Raw genomic sequence first — 24691 nt, 5'->3', positions numbered from 1 at the left:
CTAATGTACAGAAGTCTTAGGTGACCAGGTGCATTGTCAATGAGCAGTAATATTTTGAAAGGAATCTTTTTTTTTTTTTTTTTTGAGCAGTAGGTCTCAACAGTGGGTTCCAAATATTCAATAAACCATGTTGTCAACAGATGTGCTATCATCTAGGCTTTGTTCAATTTATAGAGCAAAGGCAGGGTAGATTTAGCATAACTGTTAAGGACCCTAGGATTTTTGAAATGGCAAATGAGCATTGGCTTCAGTTTAAAGTCACCAGCTGCATTAGCCCCTAACAAGAGAGTCAGCCTGTCCTTTGAAGCTCGAAAGACAGGCATTAACTTCTCCCTAGCTATACAATTCCTAGATGGTATCTTCTTCCAATAGAAGGCTATTTTGCTTACGTTGAAAATCTGTTGTTTAGGGCGCCTGGGTGGCTCAGATGGTTAAGCGTCTGCCTTCGGCTCAGGTCATGATCTCAGGGTCCTGGGATCGAGTCCCGCATCGGGTTCCCTACTCAGTGCAGAGCCTGCTTCTCCCTCTCCCTCTGCCACTCCCTCTGCTTGTGCTCTTCTGTCTATCTCTCTGTCAAATAAATAAATAAAATCTTTAAAAAAAAAAAGAAAATCTGTTGTTTAGTGCATTAACTATCTCAGCTAGATCTTTTGGATAACTTGCTGCAACTTCTATATCAGTGCTTGCTGCTTCACCTTGTACTTTTATGTTATGGAGATGATGTCTTTCCCTAAACATTATTAACCAGCTCCTGCTATATTTAAGCTTTTCATGATGGCTGCTGAATGATCAGGGTGGTGGTTGCTGATCATTGGGTAGCTGTGGAAATTTCTTAAAACAGGACAGCAATCAAGTTTGCTGCATTGATTGACTCTTCTTTTCACAAACGATTTCTCTGCAGCACGCAATGCTGTTTGACAGCATTTTACCCACAGTAGAACTTCTTTCAAAATTGGAGTCAATCCTCTCAAACCCTGCTACTGCTTTATCAACTAAGTTTTTGTAATATTCTAAGCCCTTTGTTGTCATTTCAACATTCTTCAGTGCATTTTCACCAGGAGTAGATTGCATGTCAAGAAACCACTTTCTTTGGTCATCCCTAGCACTTTATCCATTCAGGTTTTATAATGAGAATGCAAAAATTCAGTTGCATCTTTAGGCTTCACTTCTAATTCTGTTTCTCTTTCTTTTTCCACTGTATCTGCAGTTACTTCCTCCACTGTTAGTCTTTAATCCCTCAAAGTCATCCATGAGGTTTGGAATCAACTTCTTCCAAACTCTTGTTAATGTTGATATTTTGACTTCTTCCCATCAATTACAAATGTTCTTAATGCCATCTAGAACAGTATATGATTTCCAGAAGGTTTTCAATTTACTTTGTCCAGAATCATCAAATTAATCTCTGTAGATGGGAGATATAGCCTTATGAAATGAATTTCTTAAAGAATAAGACTTGAAAGTCAAAGTTACTCATTTATCCATGGGCTGCAGAATGGATATTGTGTTAGCAGGCATTAAAAAAAAACACATTAATTTTGTTGCACATCTCCATCAGAGCTCTTGAATGACCAGATGAATTGTCAATGAGCAATAATATTTTGAAAGGAATTTTTTTTTCTGGGCAGTAGGTCTCAACAGTCAGCTTAAAATATTCAGTAAACCATATTGTAAACAAATGGGCTGTCATCCAGGTTTGTTGTTCCACCTATAGAACAGAAGCAGAGTAGATTTTGCTTAATTCTTAAGGGACCTAGGATTTTCAAAATGGTAAATGAGCATTGGCTTCATCCGAAAGTCCTACATTAGCCCCTAACAAGAGAGTCAGCCTGCCCTTTGAAGCCAAGTATTGGCTTCTTTAATCTAGCTGTGAAAGTCCTAGATGACATTTTCTTCCAATAGACGGCTGTATCTTCTACATTGAAAATCTATTGTTTAGTGTAGCCACCTTCAATCAATCCACCTTAGATGGAGTCTCTGGATAACCTGCTGCAGCTTCCACATCAACATTTGTGTTTCACCCTGCAATTTTGTGTTATGCAGATGGCTTATTTTCCTCAATTTCATGAACCAAACTCTCCCAGCTTCAAACTTTTCTTCTATACCTTCCTCACCTTTCTTAGCCTTCATAGAATTAAAGAGAGTTAGGGCCTTGGTATGGATTAGGCTTTGGCTTAAGGGAATGTTGGGGCTCGTTTGATCTTTTAACCAGAACACTGAAATTTTCTTCATATCAGCAATAGTTGTTTTCCTTTCTTATCATTCACATGTTCACTGGAGTAGCACTTTTAGTTTCCTTCAATAACCTTTCCTTTGCATTCACAACTTGGCTGTTTGGCACAAGAAGCCTAGCTTTCAGCCTCTCAGCTGTTGACACGCCTTCCTCACTAAGCATAATACTTTCTAGCATTTGATTTAAGATGAGAGACATGTGACTCTTCATTTCACTTGAATACTTAGCAGCCATTGTAGGATTATTAATTGGCTTAATTTCAATATTGTTGTGTCTCAGGGAATAAAGAGGCCTGAGGAGAGGGAGAGAGAAGGGAAAAGGTTGGTTGGTGGAGCAGTCAGAACACACACAACAGGGGCACCTGGGTGGCTCAGTAGGTTAGCCATCTGCCTTTGGTTCAGGTCATGATACCAGGGGCCTGGCATCAGGCTCCTTGCTCAGCGGGGAGCCTGCTTCTCCCTCTGCCTGCCATTCCCCCGCTTGTGCTCTCTCTCTCTCTGACAAATAAATAAAATCTTTAAAAAAAAAAGAACACAGCATTTAACTCTTAAGTTTGCCATCTTATAGGGACACAGTTTGTGGTGCCCCAAAACAATTACAATAGTAACATCAAAGATCACTGATCACAAATCACCATAACATGTATAATAATAATTTAAAAAACTGAAATATTGCAAGAATTACCAAAATGTGACACACAGACATGAAGTAAGCATATGCTGTTGGAAAAATGATGCCAATAGACTTGCTCAATGAAGGGTTGCCACAAACCTCCAATTTGTAAAACACAGACACACACACACACACACACACACAAAACGAAACTCAGTATCTGTGAAGCACAATAAAGTGAAGCACAAAGAAATGGGGTATGCTTAAACTTTCCATGCTTCACAAGTCTCCCAGATCTCAGCTGCTTCACTGAAATCTCTTTGTCTAGCTCATATGAGAGCAAGAATAATATGGGGAACAACAAAAAACTCCTTAGCTTTGAGTCCAAGGACTGTCAAAAGTTCTAGAAAACCTTTACCCATGCTTTGTATTTGTCAAAAAGAAACTGAGTTCAAGGAAGGTAAAGGATAACCAATAGCATTTAATCATCATCATCATTATGATGATTATTGGTTCTTCTTTATTTTTTAATTACTTTGTTTTTTAAGATTTTATTTATTTATTTGTCACAGAGAATGAGATAGCACAAGCAGGGGGAGTGGCAGTCAGAGGGAGAAGCAGGCTCCCCGCTGAGCAAGGAGCCCAATGCGGGACTTGATCCCAGGACCCTGGAATCATGACCTGAGCTGAAGGCAGATGTTTAACTGACTGAGCCACTCAGGCATCCTGGTTCTTTTTTTTTTTTTAATATCCTTGATTATTTTTCTCTTACTAAATTTCCTCCGATAACCTTTACTTCTAACAATCCTTTAAAATACTTTCTCTTATATCATGCGATTCTTTTAAGTTACTAATCTAGCTATTAGATTACCTTTCTTTCCCTTAATATAACAATTTTTCTGTCACTTGGAATGTCTGACTTGTCTGAAAATCTATAAATAGAAAATTTTACTCTAGTCTTGAACCATGGGATTTATAAATTGTATTGCCCTGTTTAAGAAAAAAAAAGTTCCCTATCCTACTGTGAGATCCTTGAAGGCAAGGACCATGTGTCACTCATTTAGCAACCTCAGGGCCTATAGGATAGCCATGTGTTTGGGCCAGAGAGGATGTTAAATAACTGTTGAATAAATGAATATCATATATAGGTGGCTTCATTTTTTATAATATGCATTTAGAAAAAATTATATCAAGGTACTTTTCTATATTCCTCCCATGAAGCATGGCTAAAAACTCTGGGCACTGTATATAAAGCAAATATAAAGACTGAAAGGTAGAGAGAAGGAGGCTGATGGGCTAGGGACCTCAGGACCTGAGGAACAACAGAGCGGTGAATTACATGGTTTTTATTTTTGCCTCATACATCTTAGACCTGGAGCTGAAAAAGTTAGCAGCCCAGAAATATCAGTGGATAAACAAGCCCCTAGAAAATCCTGATTTTTCTAGCTAAAAGACCAGGAAAGAGGCAGCATAGAAGACAGAAAACTTTTAGACAACAACCACTGTGCTCCAGCCAAACACCATGGGGGGAAAAATTCATCCCATCTGACTTTTATCAGCAAAGGCTTAGTGGGAAACCTAGACTTCTACACTCACCCACCCAGTTGTAACAAGGTGCCCCAAACTGCCCCACCATGCTGAGGTAGTATCAAAGAAAACTAAGTGGAGAGCTAAGAATTTAATTCCCTTTCAGTGGTAAGAAGGCCTACTCCTCCCCCATAATGTCAGTGGAGGGAGCCTGGACTTTCACCCTTCCAGACTTTAACCTTTGACTCTCCTCCCATTCCTGGAGAGGTGCCAAGGTCCTGTCATTGAAGGCCAAGTAGGAAAGTAGGACTTTTAACATTGTTCAGTATAGTAACAGTTAAAGCAATGTGGGAAATAGTAATAAGCAATCCCTACTCTTTTTAGCCAGGAAAATATCAGAGGAAGCCCAGTGGGGATTTTGAACACCAACCCTGCTCAGCAGTAACAAGGCACCCATCCTTTCCAGCCTCAATGGAGGCTAAGCAGGGAACCTGGACTTCCACCCCCATCTCTTACACCCCACATAGCAATAATGAGGTGGTACCTTACTGGCACAGTGTCATAGCAGGTTTGTTAAGACACAAGATTTAGATAGATCCAGAGTCTTAAAATATCCAAAATGTCCAGAATAGAAAACCACTTGTCACACCAAAGACAGGAAAAATCTCAACTTCAATGAGAAAAGATAATCAACTAACACAAAAACCAAGACGACATAGATATCGGAATTATTTGACAAGGATTTTAAAGCAGCCATCATAAAAATGCTTCAGTGAGCAATTACAATCCTACTTGAAACAAATAAAAAATACTGTCTCAGCAAATAAATAAAAGATACAAAGAAGAAACAAATGGACATATTATAACTAAAACATACAACAACTGAAATAATGATAATAAGAACCTCTCTGGATAGGCTCCATGAAAGAATAAAGAGGACAGAGGAAAGAATCAGTGAACTTGAAGATGGAACAATAGAAATCATCAAATCTGACCAACAGAGAGAAAATAAATTGGAAAAAAAATGAACAGAACCTCAAATAACTGTGGGGCTATAACAAAAGATGTAACATTCCTGTCATCAGAGGAATCCTGGAGGGAGAGAAGAAAGGAAATGCAGCTGAAAAAGTACTCAAGGAATGACTGAAAAATTCCCAAATTAGGCAAAGACAAATCTCCCATGTCAAGAAGCTGAGTGAATCCCAAAGAGGATGAACTCAAAGAAATTTATGCCAAAATACATCATAATCAAACTTCTGAAATCTAAACACACACACACACGCACACAAATCTTGAAAACAGTGAGAGAGAAATGACACGTTAACTAAAGGGGAAACATTCAAATGACAGTGGATTTCTCATCAGAAATCATGAAGGGCAGAAGAAAGATGGTACATTTTTAAAGTGCTGGAAAAAAAAAAAACCTGTCAACGCAGAATTGCATACCCAATGAAAATTTCCTTTAGGAATGAAGGCAAAATCAAGATATTCTCAGATGAAGGAAAACTAAGAGACTTTGTCACCAGCAGACCTACTCTAAATGAATGGTCAAAGGACATTCTTTAAACACAAAGGAAACAATAAAAGAAAGAATCTTGAAACATGAAGAAAGGAGAAAGTATAATGAAGGGTAAAATTATGGATGATTACAATAGACCTTCCTCCTCCCTTTGTGTTATCTAAATTATGTTTAACAGTTGAAGCAAAAATTATATTGATTCCTGATGTGGTTATCAATGTATATAAAGCAAATATTTAAGAAAATTATATTATAAATGAGGGAGAGTGAAGGGACATAAGGAAGGTTAGGTTCTTACATTCCACTCAAACTTGTGAAATGTCAACATCAGTAAACTTTGATAAGTTATATACATATAATATAACAGCTAGAGCAACCACTAAAAAAGGTGTACAAAAGGAGACACTCAAAAGCATTATAAATAAATCAAAATGGAATTCTAAAAACTGTTAAAGGAACCTACAGGCAGGCAGGGAAAAGGGAAACAGAAGAAGGAAAAACATAAAACAAAAATAAAATTACCCTATCATATCAATGATTATTTCCACTGTAAATGGTCAAAATACATCAATTGAAAGAGATTGGCAGAGTGGATAGAAAAAAAACCCATATCCGAACTACAGGAAACTCACTACAAATATGTATCTCCAAGGAATTATGCTAGGTGAAAAAAGCCAATCTTCAGAGGTCTGTACTCTATGAGTCCATTTATATAACTTTCTTAAAATAATACCTATAGAGATGAGAAACTAGTGGCTGCCTAGGAATGGTAGCGAAGTGGACTGGGTATGACTGTGAAGGAGTGGCACAAAGGAGATGTTTGTGGTGATGGAATAAATCTGTATCTTGATTGCAATGGTGGTTACAAGAATCTATGCATGTGATAAAATGATATAGAACCATACACATATATTGTACCAGTGTAAATTTCCTGGTTTTGATATTTTAGTATAGTTACATAAGATATAACCATTGAGGGAAACTGGGTGAAGTGTTCATGGAACTTCTCTGGGTTATTTTGGCTCTTTCCTGTGAATCCATAATTATTTCAGAATTTAAAAGTTTAAAAGAAACCCAAACAGATTGATTTTTTAAAAATCTATATTAAAAAACCTATAACTAACATCATAATGATGATAAACTTGAAGCTTTCCCACTAAGATCAGGTAAGGCAAAGTTATGCTCTCTTATCACTCTTTTTCAACATCATTTTGGAAGTTCTAGCTAGTGTAATAATACAAGGAAAGGGAATAACAGGTAGACATATTAAGAAAGAAGACATAAAACTGTATTCACAGATGACATGATCATCTATGTAGAAAACCTGAAAGAATCAACAAAAAACTCCTGGAACTAATGAGTGATTATAGCAAGGTTGCAGGATACAAAGCTAATATACAAAAGTCAATTGCTTTCCTATATACCAGTAAGGAACAATTAGATTTTGAAATTTTAAAAATGAATACCATTTATATTAGAGCCTCCAAAATGAAATATTTAGGTATAAATCTAACTATATATGTGTGTGTAAATATATGTATATATATATATATACATATATATATATATATATATATACAAATTGTATATGATGAAAACTTTAAAACTGTGGTGAATGAAATTTAAAAAGAACTAAAAACATGGAGAGATATTCCATGTTTATGCATAGGAAGAGTCAATATTATCAGGATAACAATTCTTCCCAAATTGATATATAGATTCAATGCAATCCCAATAAAAAATTCAAGTTATTTTGTGGATATCCACAAACTGAATCTAAACTTTACATGGAGAGGCAAAAGATTCCAAATAGCCAAATACAATATTAGAGGAGATGAACAAAGTTGGAGGATGTCACTACCCAACTTCAAGACTTACTATAAGGCAAGAATATTCAAGACAGTATGATATCGGTGAAAGAATATACCCAGAGATCAGTGGAATAGAATAGAGAGCTCAGAAATAGATCCACATAAATATAGCTAACTAAGCTTAGACAAAGAAGCAAAAGCAATATAATAGAACAAAGATAGTTTTTTCAACAAATGGTGCTGGAACAACTGGATATTCATGTACAAAAAATGAATTGGACACAGATATTACAATCTTCTCAAAAATTAACTCAGAATAGATCACAGACCTAAATATAAAACACAAAACTATAAAACTCCTAGAAAATAGCATAGGAGAAAACCTAGATGACCTTGGGTAGGGCAATGACTTTTTAGATACAACATCAAAGGTACAATCCATGAAGAAAATAATTGATAAGGTAGACTTCATTAAAATTAACTTCTGCAAAAGACAATGTCAAGAGAATGAGAAAGTAAGCTACAGACTGGGAGAAAATATTTGCAAAACACATACCTGATAAAGGACTGTTATCCAAAATATAAAAAGTACTCTCAAAATATAAAAAGTACTCTTAAAACTCAACAATAAGAAAATGAATAGCCAAGTTAAAAAATGTGCCAAAGTTTAACAGAAACCTTATCAAAGAAAATGCACAGATCTCAGAGGAAGATGGTAGCAGAATAGGAGGACTTATGCTTGCCTTGTCCCATTTGAACACAATTAAATAACTATCAAATTATCCTAAATACCCCAGAAATTAATCTGAAGACCAAAAGAAAAAAACTCCACAACTAAAAGAAGAGAAGAGACCACACTGAAGATGGTAGGAAGTGTGGAGATGTGGTTTAGAGGAGAAATGGATCACGGATGCTGTGGAGGGGAAGGGAGCGCTGGTCATAGAGAAGGGCAAGAGAGAGAGGAGCACACAAGGGAATGCACAAGGAGAACATTTCCCCAAAGCCATTGGCATAGAAAATGAGAGGGGCTGAATTTCATGAGTGTTGGCAACCAGTGGGGCTTAAAGCCTGGAGTTATAAAGTCAGCAGACTTGGCTGGGATAGAGCCCCAAGGGCACTGTGCTGCTTCTGGAGAGAAGGCAGGCAAACAACCAGGGGCAGAGAGTGGAAACAGCAATCTGAAGAGTACCTGGGGTACACAGTGGGGAGATTATTCGCTCTTCTCGGAGCCATCCCTGAGAGGCAGCATTCACAGAAATACCTCTCCTGAAACAAAGGAGCTGGTGGGTGACATTCCCCTCCCCGACTCCTCAGATTAAACACAGAGCCACCTGCAGGAAACAGCATAGCGCTGACACTGGCTGCCAAACTTGCATACAGGTTCCACCACCCCTGTGCTCTGGTGGGATTACCCTTCTCAGTCATGCTTGCTTCAGTCCCAGTGCAGCAGGCCCCTCCCCAGACCAGCACAAACCCCTGCCCACACCACATCTCCTGACCAGAGAGTTCTGCAGGGCCTCAGTTCTGGTGGAGGAGGTGTCCAGTCTCATTTCATAAGCAGACCAGAGGACACCTAGTTGAAACTTGCCACATTCAGGCCAGGGACCAAACACTGCCCACAGCAGGCAAGGAGAACCTCTGCAGAGGACTCGCCTGAGGACAGAGCAGCCAAAACACAATAGCAGAGCACATGCGGTGCACACCAGAGACACTTCCTGAAGTACCAGGCCCTGGGCATTAATGACCCCTTCCTCACAAGATCATTACTTTCTGGAGCAGGAGACATAACTGGCTTTTCTAACACAAAGAAGAAGGCAGAGATTTAGACAAAATGCAAAGACAGAGGAATTTATCCCAAATGAAAGAAGATAAGGCCACGGCCAGAGATCTAACTGAAACAGATGTAAGTAACATGCCTGATGGAGAATTTAAAGCAACAATCATAAGGATACACACTGTGCTTGCGAAAAGAAAGAAGACATCAGGGAAACCTTTACCACAGAGATAAAAGGGTTAAAAAAAGAATCAGTCAGAGATGAAGAGTACAATAAATGCGATTGAAAACAGGCTTGATGCAATGAACAGCGGGCTGGAAGAAGCAGAAGAATGAATTAGTGACCTGGAAAACAAAGTAATGAAAAGTAATGAAGCTTAACAAAAGAGGGAAAGAAGAATTATGCAACACAAGGATAGACTTAGGCAACTCAATGACTCCCTCAAATGTAATAACATTTGTATTGTAGGAGTCTCAGAAGAAAAAGAGAGAGAAAAGGGTAAGAAAATTTATTTGAAGAAATAATAGCTGAAAACTTCCCTAATCTGGGAAAGGGAACAGATATCCACATCCAGGAGTCAGGGAGAACTCTCATCAAAATCAACAAAAGGAGGCCAACACCAAGACATTTTAATTAAATTGGTAAAATATTGTGATAAAGAAAAAAATCTTAAAAGCATCAAGATAAAAGAAGGCCTTAACTTACAGGGGAAACCTGGGAGACTAGCTGGGGATTTCTCAACAGAAACTTGGCAAACCAGAAGAAAGTGGCTTGATATATTCTAAGTGCTGAATGGGAAAAATGTGCAGTCAAGAATACTCTATACAGCAAAGCTATCATTTAAACTAGAAGGAGAAGTAGAGGGTTTCCCAGATAAACAAAAACTAAAGGAGTTCATGACCACTAAACCAGTCCTACAAGAAATATTAAAACGGAGGCTTTGAGCACAAAGGAGAGACCAAAAGTAACAAAAGCAAGAAAGGATCAGAGAAAATCTCAGGAAAACATGACAAAACAAGTAATAAAATGGTAATAAATACATATCTATCAGTAATTACTGTGAATGTAAGTGGACTAAACACTCCAGTCAAAAGACATAGGGTGTCAGAATGAATAATAATTTAAAAAGACCCATCTGTATGCTGCCAACAAGAGACTCATTTTAGAGCTAAAGACACCTGCAGATTGAAAGTGCGGGGATGGAGAAACATTTATCATACAAATGGATATCAAAAGAAAGATGGAGTAGCACTACTTATATCGGACAAACTGGACTTTAAAACAAAGACTGTAACAAGAGACAAAGTACGGCACTGTGTAATCATAAAAGGGACAATCCAAAAAGAAGATCTAACAACAGTAAATATTTATGCACACAACATGGGAGCACCCAAATCAATAAAACAATCAATGACAAACATAAAAGAGCTAGTTGATAATAATATAATAATAGTAGGGGACATTAACACCCCACTTACATCAACGGACAAATCATCTAAGCAGAAAATCAACAAGGAAACAATAGCTTTGAATGACACACTGGACCAAACGGACTTAATAGATATATTCAGAACATTCCATGCTAAAACAGCAGAATACACATTCTTTTCTCTTCTCTCTATTTTTAAAGTTTTTATTTATTTATTTGACATATATATATAGAGAGAGCACAAGCAGAGGGAGTAGCAGGCAGAGGGAGAAGCAGGCTCCTGCTGAGCAGGGAGCCTGATGCAGGCTCAATCCCAGGACCCTGGGATCATGACCTGAGCCAAAGGCAGACACTTAACTGACTGAGCTACCAGGCGCCCCTACACATTCTTTTTTTTTTTTTAAAGATTTTATTTATTTATTTGACAGAGAGAGAGATAGCGAGAGCAGGAACACAAGCAGGGGGAGTGGGAGAGGGAGAAGCAGGCTTCCCGCCGAGCAGGGAGCCCGATGTGGGACTCGATCCCAGGACCCTGGGATCATGACCTGAGCTGAAGGCAGACGCTTAATGACTGAGCCACCCAGGCGCCCTACACATTCTTTTCAAGTGCACATGGACATTCTCCAGAATAGAGCACATATTAGGTCACAAAACAGGCCTCAACAAATACAAAAAGATTAAAGTTGTACCATGCAGCTTTTCTGACCAAAATGCTATGAAACTAGAAGAAAATCACAAGATAAAATTTGGAAAGACCACAAATACAGGGAGGTTAAACAACATGCTACTAAACAATAAATGTATCAACCAGGAAATCAAAGAAGAAATTTAAAAAATACATGGAAACAAATTAAAATGAAAATACAATTGTCCAAAACCTTTGGGATGCAGCAAAAGTGGTCTTAAGAGGGCAGTATATAGTATTACAGGCCTACCTCAAGAAGCAAGAAAAATTTCAAAGCAACAACCTAACCTTACACCTAAAAGAGCTAATAAAAGAACAGGTGAAGCCTAAAGGCAGCAGAAGGAAGGAAATAATAATGATTAGAGCAGAAATAAATGATATAGAAACTAAGAAAATAATAGAACAGATCAATGAAACCAGGAGCTGATTCTTTGAAAAAATTAATAAAATTGGTTAACCTCTAGCCAGACTTATCAAAAAGACAGGAGAAAGGACCCAAATTAATAAAACCACAAATGAGAGAGGAGAAAGAACAACCAACACCACAGAAATCCAAACAATTAGAATATTATGAAAAACTATATGCCAACAAATTAGACAACCTGGAAGAAATGGGTAAATTCCTAGAAACATATAAACTATCAAAACTGATAGAGGAAGAAATAGAAAACTTGAACAGACTGATAGTCTGCAAAGAAATTGAATCAGTCATCAAAAACTCCCAACATATGGAAGTCTGGGACCAGACAGTTTCATGTGCAAATTCTACCACTTAGAGAACAGTTAATATCTATTCTTCTCAAACTATTCCAAAAAATAGAAAAGGAAGGAAAACTTCCAAATTCATTCTATGAAGCCAGCATTACTCTGATACCAAAACCAGATAAAGACATCACTAAAAAAAAAGAACTACAGGTCAATATCCCTGATGAACACAGATGCAAAAATTCTTAATAAAATACTGGCAAACTGAATCCAGCAATACAGTAAAAGAATCATTCACCATGATCAAGTGGGACTTACTCCTGGGTTGCAAGAATAGTTCAATATTTGCAAATCAACGTGATACACCACATTAGTAAAAGAAAGGATAAGAAATGTGATCATTTCAATAGATGCAGAAAAGGCATTCAATAAAGTACAATATCCATTCTTGATAAAAATCCTCAACAAAGTAGGTTTAGAGGGAACATATATATCTCAACATAATAAAGGCCATATATGAGAAGCCCAAAGGTAACATAATACTCAATGGGGAAAACCTGAAAGCTTTTCCTCTATGGTCAGGAAGAAGACAGGGATGTCCACTCTCACCACTGTTATTTAACATAATACTGGAAGTCCTAGCCACAGCAATCAGACAACAAAAAGAAATAAAAGGCATCCAAATTGTCAAGGAGGAAGTAAAACTTTCACTATTTCCACATGACATGAACTTATATATAGAAAACACAAAAGACTCTACCAAAAAAACCTGCTAGAACTGATAAATGAATTCAATAAAGTCACAGGATACAAAATCAGTGTACAGAAATCTGTTGCATTTCTATAGACCAATAATAAAGTAGCAGAAATGGAAATAAAGAAATCTGTGCCGGGACACTTGGGTGGCTCAGTCAGTTAAACGTCTGCCTTCAGCTCAGGTCATGATCTCAGGGTCCTGAGATTGGGTCCTGCATCGGGCTCCTTGATCAGCGGGGAGTCTGCTTCTCCCTCTCCCCCACCTGCCACTCCACCTGCCTGTGCTCATTCTCTCTCTCTCCCTCTGAAAAATAAATAAATAAAATCTTTTAAAAAAATCAATGCCATTTACAATTGCACCAGAAACAATAAGATATATGGGAGTAAACCAAACCAAAGAGGTAAAAGACCTGTACTCTGTAAACTATAAAACACTGATGAAAGAAACTGAAAAGGACACCAAGAAATGGAAAGACATTCCATGCTCATGGATTGGAAGAACAAATACTGTTAAAATGTCTATCCTACCCAAAGCAATCTACACATTTAATACAGTTCCTATCAAAATACCACCAGCATTTTACACAGAGCTAGAACAAACAATCCTAAAATTTGTACGGAACTACAAAAGACCCCAAACAGCCAAAGCAACCTTGAAAAAAAAAAGTGAAGCTGGGGCATCACAATTTCAGACTTCAAGTTATATCACAAATCTGTAGTGATCAAAACAGTATGGTACTGGTGCAAAAACAGACACATAGATGAATGGAATGGAATAGAAAACCCAGAAATGAACCCTCAACTATATGATCAATTAATCTTCGACAAAACAGGAATATCCAATGGGAAAAAGACAACAGTGGCGTTGGGAAAACTGGACAGTAACATGCAAAAGAATGAAACTGGACCACTTTGTTACACCATAGCAAAAAATAAATTTAAAATGGATTAAAGACCTAAATGTGAGGGGCATCTGGGTGGCTCAGTCGGCTAAGCATCCACTCTTGATTTTGGCTCAAGTCATGATCTCAAGCCCTGCATCTGGCTCCATGCTGGGCATGGAGCCTACTTAAGATTCTCTCTCTCCCTTTCCTTCTGCTGCTCTGCCCTCTAAAAAAAGACCTATATGTGTGAGAGAGAGGCAAACCAAGAAACAGATTCTTAACTATAGAGAACAAACTGATGGTTACAAGATGACGTAGGGGTGCCTAGGCTCAGTTGGTTAAACATCTGCCTTTGGCTCAGGTCATGATCCCAGGGTCCTGGGATCTAGCCCTGTGTTGGGCTCCCTGCTCAGCAGGGAGCCTGATTCTCCCTCTCCTGCTCTCCCTGCTTGTGCTCGCTATATATATCTCTCTGTCAAATAAATAAATAAAATCTTAAAAAAAAAGAAGACGTGGGTTGGGGAATGGGTTAAATAGGTGATGGGTATTAAGGAGTGAACTTGTGATGAGCACCAGGTGTTGTATGGAATTGTTGAATCAGTATATTGTGTACCTGAAACTAATATTACACTCTATGTTAACTGGAATTTAAATAGAAACTTAAAAAAAGAGAAAATACACAGATGAGAAAAAACCATACAAAGAGGTACTCAACTTCATATGTCATCAAGGAAATGCAAATGAAAAGAACAATGACCAAATTATGGAAAGAGTTCAGATGTATGTATGTGTGTGTATGTATCTATATCTATATATCTATATCTATATATCACATCTTCTTTATCCATTTATCTGTCGATGGACATCATTTTATATATATATGTAGTATATATATGTAATGGAATATTAGCCATCAAAAAGAATGAAATCTTGCCATTTGCAATGATATGGACATAACAGGAGAGCATTAAGCTAAGCAAAATAAGTCGGTCAGAGAAAGACAAATACCATATGATTTCACCCATATGTGGAATTTACGAAACAAACCAGATGAACATAGGGGAGGGGGAGGAAAAATATAAAAGACGAAAACAGAGAGTGAGGCAAACCATAAGAGACTCTTAACTATAGGGAACAAACAGGGCTGCTGGAGGGGAGGTGGGTAGGGGGATGGGGTAACTGGGTGATGAGCATTACTAAGGAGGGCACCTGAAGTAATGGGCATTGGGTGCTGTATGCAACTGATGAATCACTGAATTCTACTTCTGAAACTAATAATATACTATATGTTAATTAAATTGAATTTAAATTAAAAAAATTTTTTAAAAAATGACATACCACTACATACCTATCAGAATGGTCAAAGTCTGGAACACTGACAACACCAAATGTCAGAAGGATGTGGAGCAACAAGAACTCTCACTCATTGCCAGTGGGAACGGAAAATGGTACAGCCACTTTGGAAGACAGTTTGGCAGTTTCTTACAAAATTAAACATACGATCTAACAATTGAGCTCCTTAGTATTTAACCAAATATATCAAATATGTATGTCCACACAAAAATTTGCACACAAATGTTTCTAGCAGCTTTATTCATATTTGCCAAAATGTGGAAGCAACCAAGATGTCCTTCATTTCAGTAGGTGAGTTGATAAATAAACTGTAGTACAGCCAGACAATGGAATATTATTCAATGCTAAAAATGAAATGAGCTATTGAGCCATGAAAAGGCATGGAGAAACCTTAAATGCATATTACTAAGTGAAGGAAGCCAATCTGAAAAGACTACACACTGTATGACTCCAACTATGTAACATTCTGGAAAAGGCAAAACTATAAAGACAGTAAAAAGATCAGTGGTTGCCAGATGTTGGAAGGGTGAGGCAGGATGAATAGGTGGAGCACAGGATTTTTAGGGCAGTGAAAATATTCTGTATGATCCATAATGATGGACACATGTCATTAACCAGAAAAATGCTATATCAAATATAATTTAAACTTTCTTTGTACAAAAGTTACCCTCAAGCCCAGTCCTCAGTTTTCATTGTATTGTAGATATTCAGAAGGGCCAAATAATCATGAGTTCTAGTTGATTAAATGTCAGCAAGATGATTTAGTTAATGTAGTATTTTCCTCTTTGACAATACACTAGAACTATTTTTTTTTAAATCCTTCCAGAATAAAAATACATACATCATAAATGAGATCTCCCACTGGCACTTTCTGCTTCCCTGCCCTCTCTCCTTTTTTTTTTTTTTATAACATCAGATTTGTTGAGGTATAATTTACTATGGTAATATTCACCCTTTTTATATGCTCAGTCCTATGAACTCCATACTAGAGTTAAAATATATAACATTTCATCACTCCAGAAAGTTCCCTCATGCTCCCCTGTAATGAATCCTCTCCCTACCCCCATCCTTCCTCCTGGTACTCACTGATCTATTTTTCTGTCCCCATAGTTTTGCCTTTCCAGAATTTTATATAAATAAAATCATTTGTGTCTGGCTTATTTAACTTCGTGTAATGACTTTGAGAATTGTTGAAGTTTTTGCTGTTATCAATAGGTCATTCCTGTTTATTGCAGAGTTGTAATCTATTGTATTAATGTATACCCCCTTATCCATTTACTGGTTGAAGTACATTCTGAGTTATTGCCAGGTTTTGGCAGTTATTTTAAAAAAGCTGCTGAGTAATATTCCATTGTATATATATATGCCATATCTTCTTTATCCATTCATCAGTCGATGGATATTTGGGCTCTCTCCATTTTTTTGCTATTGTAGATAATGCTGCTATAAACATTGGGGTGCATGTGTCCCTTTGAATTTGTATTTTTGTATCCTTTGGGTAAATACCTAGTAGTGCAATTGCTGGATCTTAGGGTAGGTATATTTTTAACTTTTTGAGGAACTTCTGTACTGTTCTCCAGAGTGGCTGTACCAGTTTGTGTACCTTGCGTGCAAGAGGTTTCCCCTTTCTCCGCATCCTTGCCAACACCTGTTGTTCCTTGTGTTGCTAATTTTAGCCATCCTGACAGGTGTGAGATGGTGTCTTATTGTGGTTTTGATTTGGAGTTCCCTGATGAGTGATGTTGAGCAGTTTTTCATGTGTCTGTTTGGCCATCTGGATGTCTTTTTTTAATGATAGAGAACAAACTGAGGGTTGATGGAGGGAGGTGGGTTGGGGATGGGCTAGACGGGTGATGGGGATTAAGGAGGGCATGTGTTATGATGAGCACCGGGTGTTGTATGTAATGATGAATTATGAATTCTACTTCAGAAACCAATATTGCACTGTATGTTAACTACCTAAAATTTAAATAAAATTAAAAAAAAAAAAACAAGAACCAAAGCAAAACAAAAAAAGCTGCTATGAACATCTAGGTATAGGTTTTTGTGTAAACTTAAGTTTTCATTTATCTTAGGGAAATACCTAGGAGTGGGATTACAAGGTCATGTGGTAATTGTACGTTGAACTTCATAAGAATCTGCCAAACTGTTTTCCAAAGTTGGTGTACCATTTTGCATTCCCACCAGCAGTGTATGAGATTTCCAGTTCCTCTCCATCCTCTCCAGTAGTAGGCATTGCGATTTCTTAAAAACCTTTTTAGTGGGTATGTAGGGGTATCTCACTGTGGCTTTAATATGCATTTCTTGAATGATTAATGATATTGAGCATATTTTCATGTGCTTAATTGTCATTCATAGTGTGTGTATATGTGTGAAATGTCTGTTCACATCTTTTGCCCATGTTTTAAACTGGATTGCTTGCTTTATTCTTATTGAGTTATGAGAGTCAACTAACACTTGTGTTCTGGATACCAGTCTTTTTATCAGATGTGTGTGTTGTAAATATTTTTCCCAGCCTGTGGCTTGCTTTTTCATTCTGATAACAGTATTTTATGAAAGGCAGAAATTTTAAATTTTAATAAAGTCTAATGTATCAGTGTTTTTCTTTTATGGATCATACTTTTTGTTAATTTCTGTGAAATCTTTGCCTACCTAAAGGTCAGAAAGATTTTCTCCTACACTCTGTTCTGTAAGTTTTTTAGTTTTAAGTTTTACATTTAAGCCTATGATCCATTTGCATTAATTTTTGTATATGGTGTGACTATTGGTATTTATAAAGCTATCTTAAGTATGATTACATCTGATTATTATTTAAAAGAAAACTCGGAGGAAGGCACATCGGGAATTTTAATCCCCATTTTACAGATAAGAGAACAGGATTAGAGAAGTGCTGTGTGACTTGCTTAAGGTCCCACGGCTGATAAGAGGTGAAACTGCAAGATAAGAGGTAAAATTGTGATGAGAAAGTTCAGGTTTCCTGCTGTCCCAGGCCAGTACTTTTGAAGCCAGGCAGCTAGGGCTCAAGTTGGTGCCCCAGCAAAGCAAAGATTCCCAGTGGGGATCTGAGCAACCTCTTAGGCACTGAGATAAGAGACACAGATGGTGGACTAGCCTTGACCCAACTGAGACTGCATTCCTCTGACCAACTTGGGGTTCCACGATCGAAGAGAGCCAGAAACTGTCCTGGTACCTTGCTCAGGTGATACTCAGTGAATGCTTTTTGATGATGATATGAAGACTTGGAACATGTTCAGAGGAGAGCTCTGAAAGTACGGAGTTAGAAATTAAAGCTAAGGAAAAAAGTTAAGGCAACTAATATTATTTTGCCTAGAAAAGAGGCCTGAGAAGAAACTTGACAACAGCTTTTGAAGAAAAAAAAAAAAAGAGCTTTCTTTCTGAGGGGTAAGCAAAGGGAAATGGGCTGAAAGAATCTAAGTAAAATGGTAAATTTCTTCCTCCCTGGTGAGGATTGTTACAGACACTTAAGAACCTTTATAAACAGAATAAACTCTTTTTATTTGAGTTTGGAGTTAGGGATTTGCCAAACATAGGCTCTGATGAAGGATTGCATGACCTCTTGCACAATGTCCTTAGAAATCTCTGGGTGGCTCCTAAATCTGCCTTGTGTCCTCATACAATTCTAGGAGGCCTTTGTCTGTGGACGTCCCTGCTCTTTAGTCTTAATATCTTTATAGGACTGTTCCAATGGCCAACACAAGCTTTACCTTAGCTCCTGAAGGCTTAATTAACTCCCATGCTCCTTGGCCCTGAAGCCAGGTAGAACATGCTTAAGGCTATAAATCTGGCTTAGCATGCCTGGAAGGGCCTAAAATGTTGGCTAGTCCAAATCTGATCCCGATTCTTGAATCCCCTGTTTTATATCTAGCATCTGCTTGCACACCTCCAATTATGGAAAGCTTCACTCATCCCAGTAGAAGACATAATACAATGAACTTTGGACTAGGAATAAGAAGAGTTGGGTTTGAGTCCCAGCTCTGCCACTAACTTGCTGTGTGATCTTTGGTAAGTCCCTTCACATTTCTGGGCCTGTTTATCAGTAAAATGGTAGTGGAGGAATCTTTTTGTTTTAGTTTATGTTGGTTTAACTGCTGTAACAAATGGCCCTCAAAAATTCAGTGGCTTAAAGGACAAGAAGTTTGAAAGACTCCTAATTATTGGAAACAAACTGATGGTTGCTGGAGGGGAGGTGGGTGGGGGGATGGAGTAACTGGGTGATGGGCATTAAGGAGGGCACTTGATGTAATGAGCACTGGGTGTTATATGCAACTGATGAATCACTAAACTCTACCTCTGAAACTAATAATACATTATATGTGAATTAATTGAATTTAAATTTTAAAAAAGAAGTTTCTTTATTTCTTATGCAATGTCCAGGGAAGGGGTTCCAGATTGGAGAGGGAACTTTGCTCCATGTAGTTATCTAGGGGCCCAGACGGAACTGATGGCAGTTCTACCAGTCTTAATACATGGCTTGCAAGGTCACTTTGCAGTTGTAGCTCACAGGAAAGCAGAAATCTCATGGGAGTTTTTTATGGTCCTGGCCTAGAAGTGGTGTATATTATTTAACACACATCCTATTGGTCAGAATTCAGTCATATGGTCATACCAAACAGCCAAAGTAGCTGAGAAATGTAGTACAGCCATGTGGTGACTAGCTAGAAGATCCCATCATAGACTTGATCTCTAAAGGTCCCCTACCCCAGCTCTGAAGTTCTAGGTGTGCTTATTAACTAAACTCCTGGTTCTCACATTGCCCTGCTACAGGTGCTTATGGAAGCCACCTAACTTCTCTGACCATTAGGGACTAGCAGGATGGCAGTGAGGCCAATGCAATGTCCCCTGTGAAAGGCCAGAAAAGAAGAACTGAGATACCAGCTGCATCACTGGGTGCCATGTTAAGCTAAGTTGTCTTTGTGCTTCTTTTCTCTGCAGCATGGGTAGGAGCCCTCTCAATGGGCATGATCTTCTTCTGTTCTCCCATTGTGAGTATATTCACTGATCGTTTGGGCTGCCGAATCACAGCAACTGCAGGGGCTGCTGTCGCTTTCATAGGCCTCCATACCAGCTCCTTTACCAGGTAAGGCTAGGAGTTGCTGGCCATTTGCCCAAGGCTGAAGGTTGGCTTCTTTCTGGGCTTCAACTAGGGACACTTCTCATTGCAGAATCCGCTGTGGCCCTTTCCATGTAGGCTCCTCAAAGACCCTGCTCCTGAGAATCATTGTCCAATGGGATTCATCTAGGTAGGGTCTACAGGACACATTGGTATACAATATCCCCAAAGAGGACCCCAGAGTTCCAAAGTGGTGGGAGAAGCCTAAGCTTGGGAGTTCATAAAGCTGGGCCTAAGTCCAGTTTTGGCAACTAAATGGCTATAGCCACTCAATGATGAGTACCATTCCCCTATCTCAGTTTCTATATCTATAACATGAGGGGATTAGACCAGATAGTCTTTTCAGGTCTCTTCCAGCTCTGCCATTCTATTCCCCTTCAATATGCCACACAACTCATGACCTCACTTGCCTTCCTGGGAATGAGCTTCTGGAGTGAACGCATGTGAAACACCTACCTTACAGGATTCCTGAGGGAATCTTATATTGAAAAAGAAGTCAGCTGAACCCAAGGCTTTTTAGCATTTCTGGCTCCTTTTCAGGTATTTCTGGCTGCCAATGTATGGATAATTTGGGAAAGAAAAAAGACCATGTCTTGGGCATGAGAAGGGATGTTTAAAAGCATCCCTCACTGGGGGTCTAGACCTAGCACCCAGCTACCCACCTAGGCCTAGGCTAACCTCAAACTCTGGTCCATTTGGTCCTACTGTCAAAACGTGGCAGTATCAGGCAAGAAGTAGGCTATAAGTTCATTCTCTGGTTTCTTTCTGCCAACCCTGCAGAAGCATGTCTGCCCGGGAGGGGAGAAATAAAAACCTTCCACCATGGCCTGAGGAATATGGGACTCCTAAAGAAGTCTGTTGACTTTCTGCCAAAGACACTTTGGAAGTTATTATACTTCCTGCTTCCAATCTGCCTGGGCTGGTGTATGACAATGCTGGCCTGGAGACATGGCTAACTTGTCAGGGACTTGCTTTCTGATCTTGGCTCACCAGAGAAGGATTATGGTTATACTCTCTAGGCCTAAGGTTCCACTCGCAGTGGAGAATGATAACTGGGTTCTGCCACAACTGGGCCCTGTGAGAGGGAGCCAGCTTTCTTTATGACTTGAGCATTTCTGGCTACCCAGCCTACCTTCCAGCCGAGCTTGGATACGGCCTACAATGATTTCTTGGCTTGGTCCCATCCAACTGGGACAGAGGAGGGGAAAACCATGTCCTGCTTGGAATGTGCTCAGCCCTCCTACGGCAGCCCCCCCTTCCCAAGCCCTTTCAGGATCCCTCTGGTGGTTGGCCTCATTTGCCTTCAGCAAGCTGGTGCCTGGCCCCTTGAGGGAAGAAGCTAGGCCTCAGAAGTGGCTCCAGTCTCAGCACTACACAGCAGAGCCCTGTTTTTTAATGCAGACCAGAGCAAAGTGTAAACAAATTAGCAACATACGGATCCCATTTCTCTTCCAGTACACATCGGCTCAGTTACAGAAGGGGAAGGAGCTCGGATGTATTTTTTTCTGGCACTCTTCTTTAGGCACAATGAAGTAGGCATTCTGTTCTCCAGCCCCTAAGCACTTCCCCACCCCCTTTGCCTTTTCTGTAAGAACATCTTTAGAGCCAAGAAACTATCTGGATGGTTTCATGTCCAGTGGAAAAATGGTTCTGCTTGTGGCTAGCACTCTAAGTCATCCTTCCTGTTGTCTGAATCAGGGTTCTGAGTTCCTTTAGATGGCATGAGATGGGACAGAGTGTAGGCAGGGCTGGGGAAGCCTTGGCAAGCCTATGCAGGGGCTTCCTGTCTTGAGGCCCTGCTAGAAATAGATCTATCAGATAGCACTCTGAACTAAATCCCATGCTTTGCCCCCACTGGACCTCTCCTTGAAGGTCTCCCTTAGACTTTCTTAACTCCTCTCCCTTAGACAAGGCCCCCAGACCAGGCCAATCCCCAAAAATCTGACAGAAGAGGAGCAGTTGGCTTAGCTATGTGTTCCAAGTGGAGGCAACCCTTTTAAAACTAAAGCTTTTGCTCATATCCAGTGAATATAAGCAGATGAAAAGCAATCTTGCCATTTGCAACAATATGGATGGAGCTAGAGAGTATTATGCTAAGTGAAATAAGTCAGTCAGAGAAAAACAAATACCATATGACTTCAGTCATATGTCAAATTTAAGAAACAAAACAGATGAACATAGGGGGGAAAGAGAGAGGCAAATCGTAAAACAGTCTCTTAACTACAGAGAACAAACTGATGGTTACCAGAGAAGTGGGTTGGGGGATTGGTTAAATGGGTGATGGGGATTAAAGAGTAAGCTTGTTGGGATGAGCACCAAGTGTTGTATGGAAGTGTTGAATCACTATATTGTACACCTGTAACTAATATTACACTGTACGTTAACTAACTGGAATTTAAATAAACATTTCAATAAAAATAAAAATAAAGAAAAGCAATGGTGATATAGTTGTCTTAGAATCATGAGTGCTAACACCACATCATCTCTATAGCAGAGACCTAATCCTTTGCTGTATGAGGACTGAGTCCATCTATGGAGAGCAACTGCCTGACCATAGAGAGTATTAGTTAATTAAATGGTCAGATAAGAACTATTGCAAAATATGTGGAAGCTTCAAAAAGAAAACAAAATTCTTCACTAGGTTGTGCCAATATTGTCTAAGGGCAGACGGCTGGCCATGCTGATCTTCCCATGGCCTTTTCTCTTTTGACACTTTGCCTTCTGTTACAGAGGCTTATGGCCACAGCAGAACCTAAGAGTTTTAAGCCAGAACCTATCTTACTTGGCCAGGCCCACAATTTCTTTGAGGCTCCACTTCTCATCAAGCAGCCAGGCTGCTCTGGGAGGCTAAGCCATACCATGTCCAGCAAACAGGAGCCAGGCTCTGGAAGTTAAAGGGACTCCTTACTTCAGGATCCCCAGGGAGATCATCTAGGGTCTGGAGTAAAGGGTCTTGGGATATCCAGACCTTGGGTAGGGTTGGGGATGAGGTTTCTCAGGAAACTACCAGCCATTTTCTGAAATATGAAGGGCCCTGAGCATAGAGAAAGATACTAGAGTCCCATGGAAGATCTTGACCTTCCAGGATCTTGGCTCCCTGCAGACCTTTGTTGTTACTTGGGATAAAGCTTTGGCTACCAGCCTACACATGGTGTCTAGGTGAGCAGCAGGCAAAACTGTTCTAAGGCCCTGACTTACTCCTTGTAGCCTCTTCTCCTGCCATTGCATAGGTTGGTTCTGGCATTCTTTTGAGCAATTCTCTTTGATGGGGTACTATGATTCAAACTAGAGTCATGCAGACCTAGAGTCAAATCCAAGTTTTGCTGATCCCCAGTTATGCTACACTGGGTAAATTACTCCTCTGAGCCTCTGTTTCCTCATCTGCAAAATAGGGATAAGAAAGTCCTGTTCTTTGTCTGTTCTGAGGGTCAGTGGTAAGTGGGGCTGTGGGTTATGGTGGGGGTATGCAGGTCTCAGGAGGGTGATGGGAGAGGGCAGGTGGATTGCTGGTCAGGCTGCTGAGAATAGCTCTTGGTGTTTCTCCCACAGCTCACTAAGCCTGCGTTATTTCACCTATGGGATTCTCTTTGGTTGTGGCTGTTCCTTCGCCTTTCAGCCATCTCTCGTCATCCTGGGCCACTACTTCCAACGCCGTCTGGGTCTGGCCAATGGTGTGGTGTCTGCTGGGAGTAGCATCTTCTCCATATCCTTTCCTCTTCTCATCAAAACACTGGGGGCTAAGATCAAGCTCGCCCAAACCTTCCAGGTGCTGAGTACCTTCATGTTTATTCTTACGCTGCTTTCGCTCACCTACCGGCCACTCCTACCCAGTTCCCAGGACACCCCAAACAAGAGAGGTGTCCGCACCCTGTGCCAACGCATTCTGTCTCAACTTAGAAAGTACTTCAACATGCGAGTATTCCGTCAACGTACCTACCGCATCTGGGCCTTCGGGATTGCTGCTGCTGCCCTTGGCTACTTCGTTCCCTATGTACACCTGGTAAGGAATACTAGGGTGGACCCACCTTACCTCCAAGAAGCTGCCCTTAGCCTGCCTGAGGTCCAGAGGGTAGGGGTGAAGGACAGTGAAAGGGCAGAGCTGGGACCTTTGGAAAAAGAGACCAAACAATGTTTGAAGAGATGCAGAGTGAGAAAGAACAGACTGAGGGAAAACCTCAATGGGAAAAGGGTAGAGTTCCTTAGGGGAAAGCCCATGCTTTATCAGTGGGGTTCCCACTGATAAATCTAGATGATAGGTTTTCAGGAGAAGATAA

General features: G+C 39.5%; 1 protein-coding gene across 1 annotated transcript in view; it reads left to right on the top strand.

Annotated features, from left to right (window-relative positions):
- Nucleotides 1-24691, top strand: part of SLC16A2 (solute carrier family 16 member 2) — a 122006-nt gene that overhangs the window by 88184 nt on the left and 9131 nt on the right. The window contains exons 2-3 of the mRNA XM_021686436.1: nucleotides 20240-20384; nucleotides 23967-24417. Coding sequence (XP_021542111.1) covers nucleotides 20240-20384; nucleotides 23967-24417 — 596 coding nt within the window. The remainder of the gene's footprint in view (nucleotides 1-20239; nucleotides 20385-23966; nucleotides 24418-24691) is intronic.

Source organism: Neomonachus schauinslandi, chromosome X, assembly GCF_002201575.2.
Source record: "Neomonachus schauinslandi chromosome X, ASM220157v2, whole genome shotgun sequence".
NCBI classification, from domain to species: Eukaryota; Metazoa; Chordata; class Mammalia; order Carnivora; family Phocidae; genus Neomonachus; species Neomonachus schauinslandi.
The sequence above is the reverse complement of the archived record's forward strand: the minus strand, read 5'-3'. Positions and strand labels throughout refer to the sequence as shown.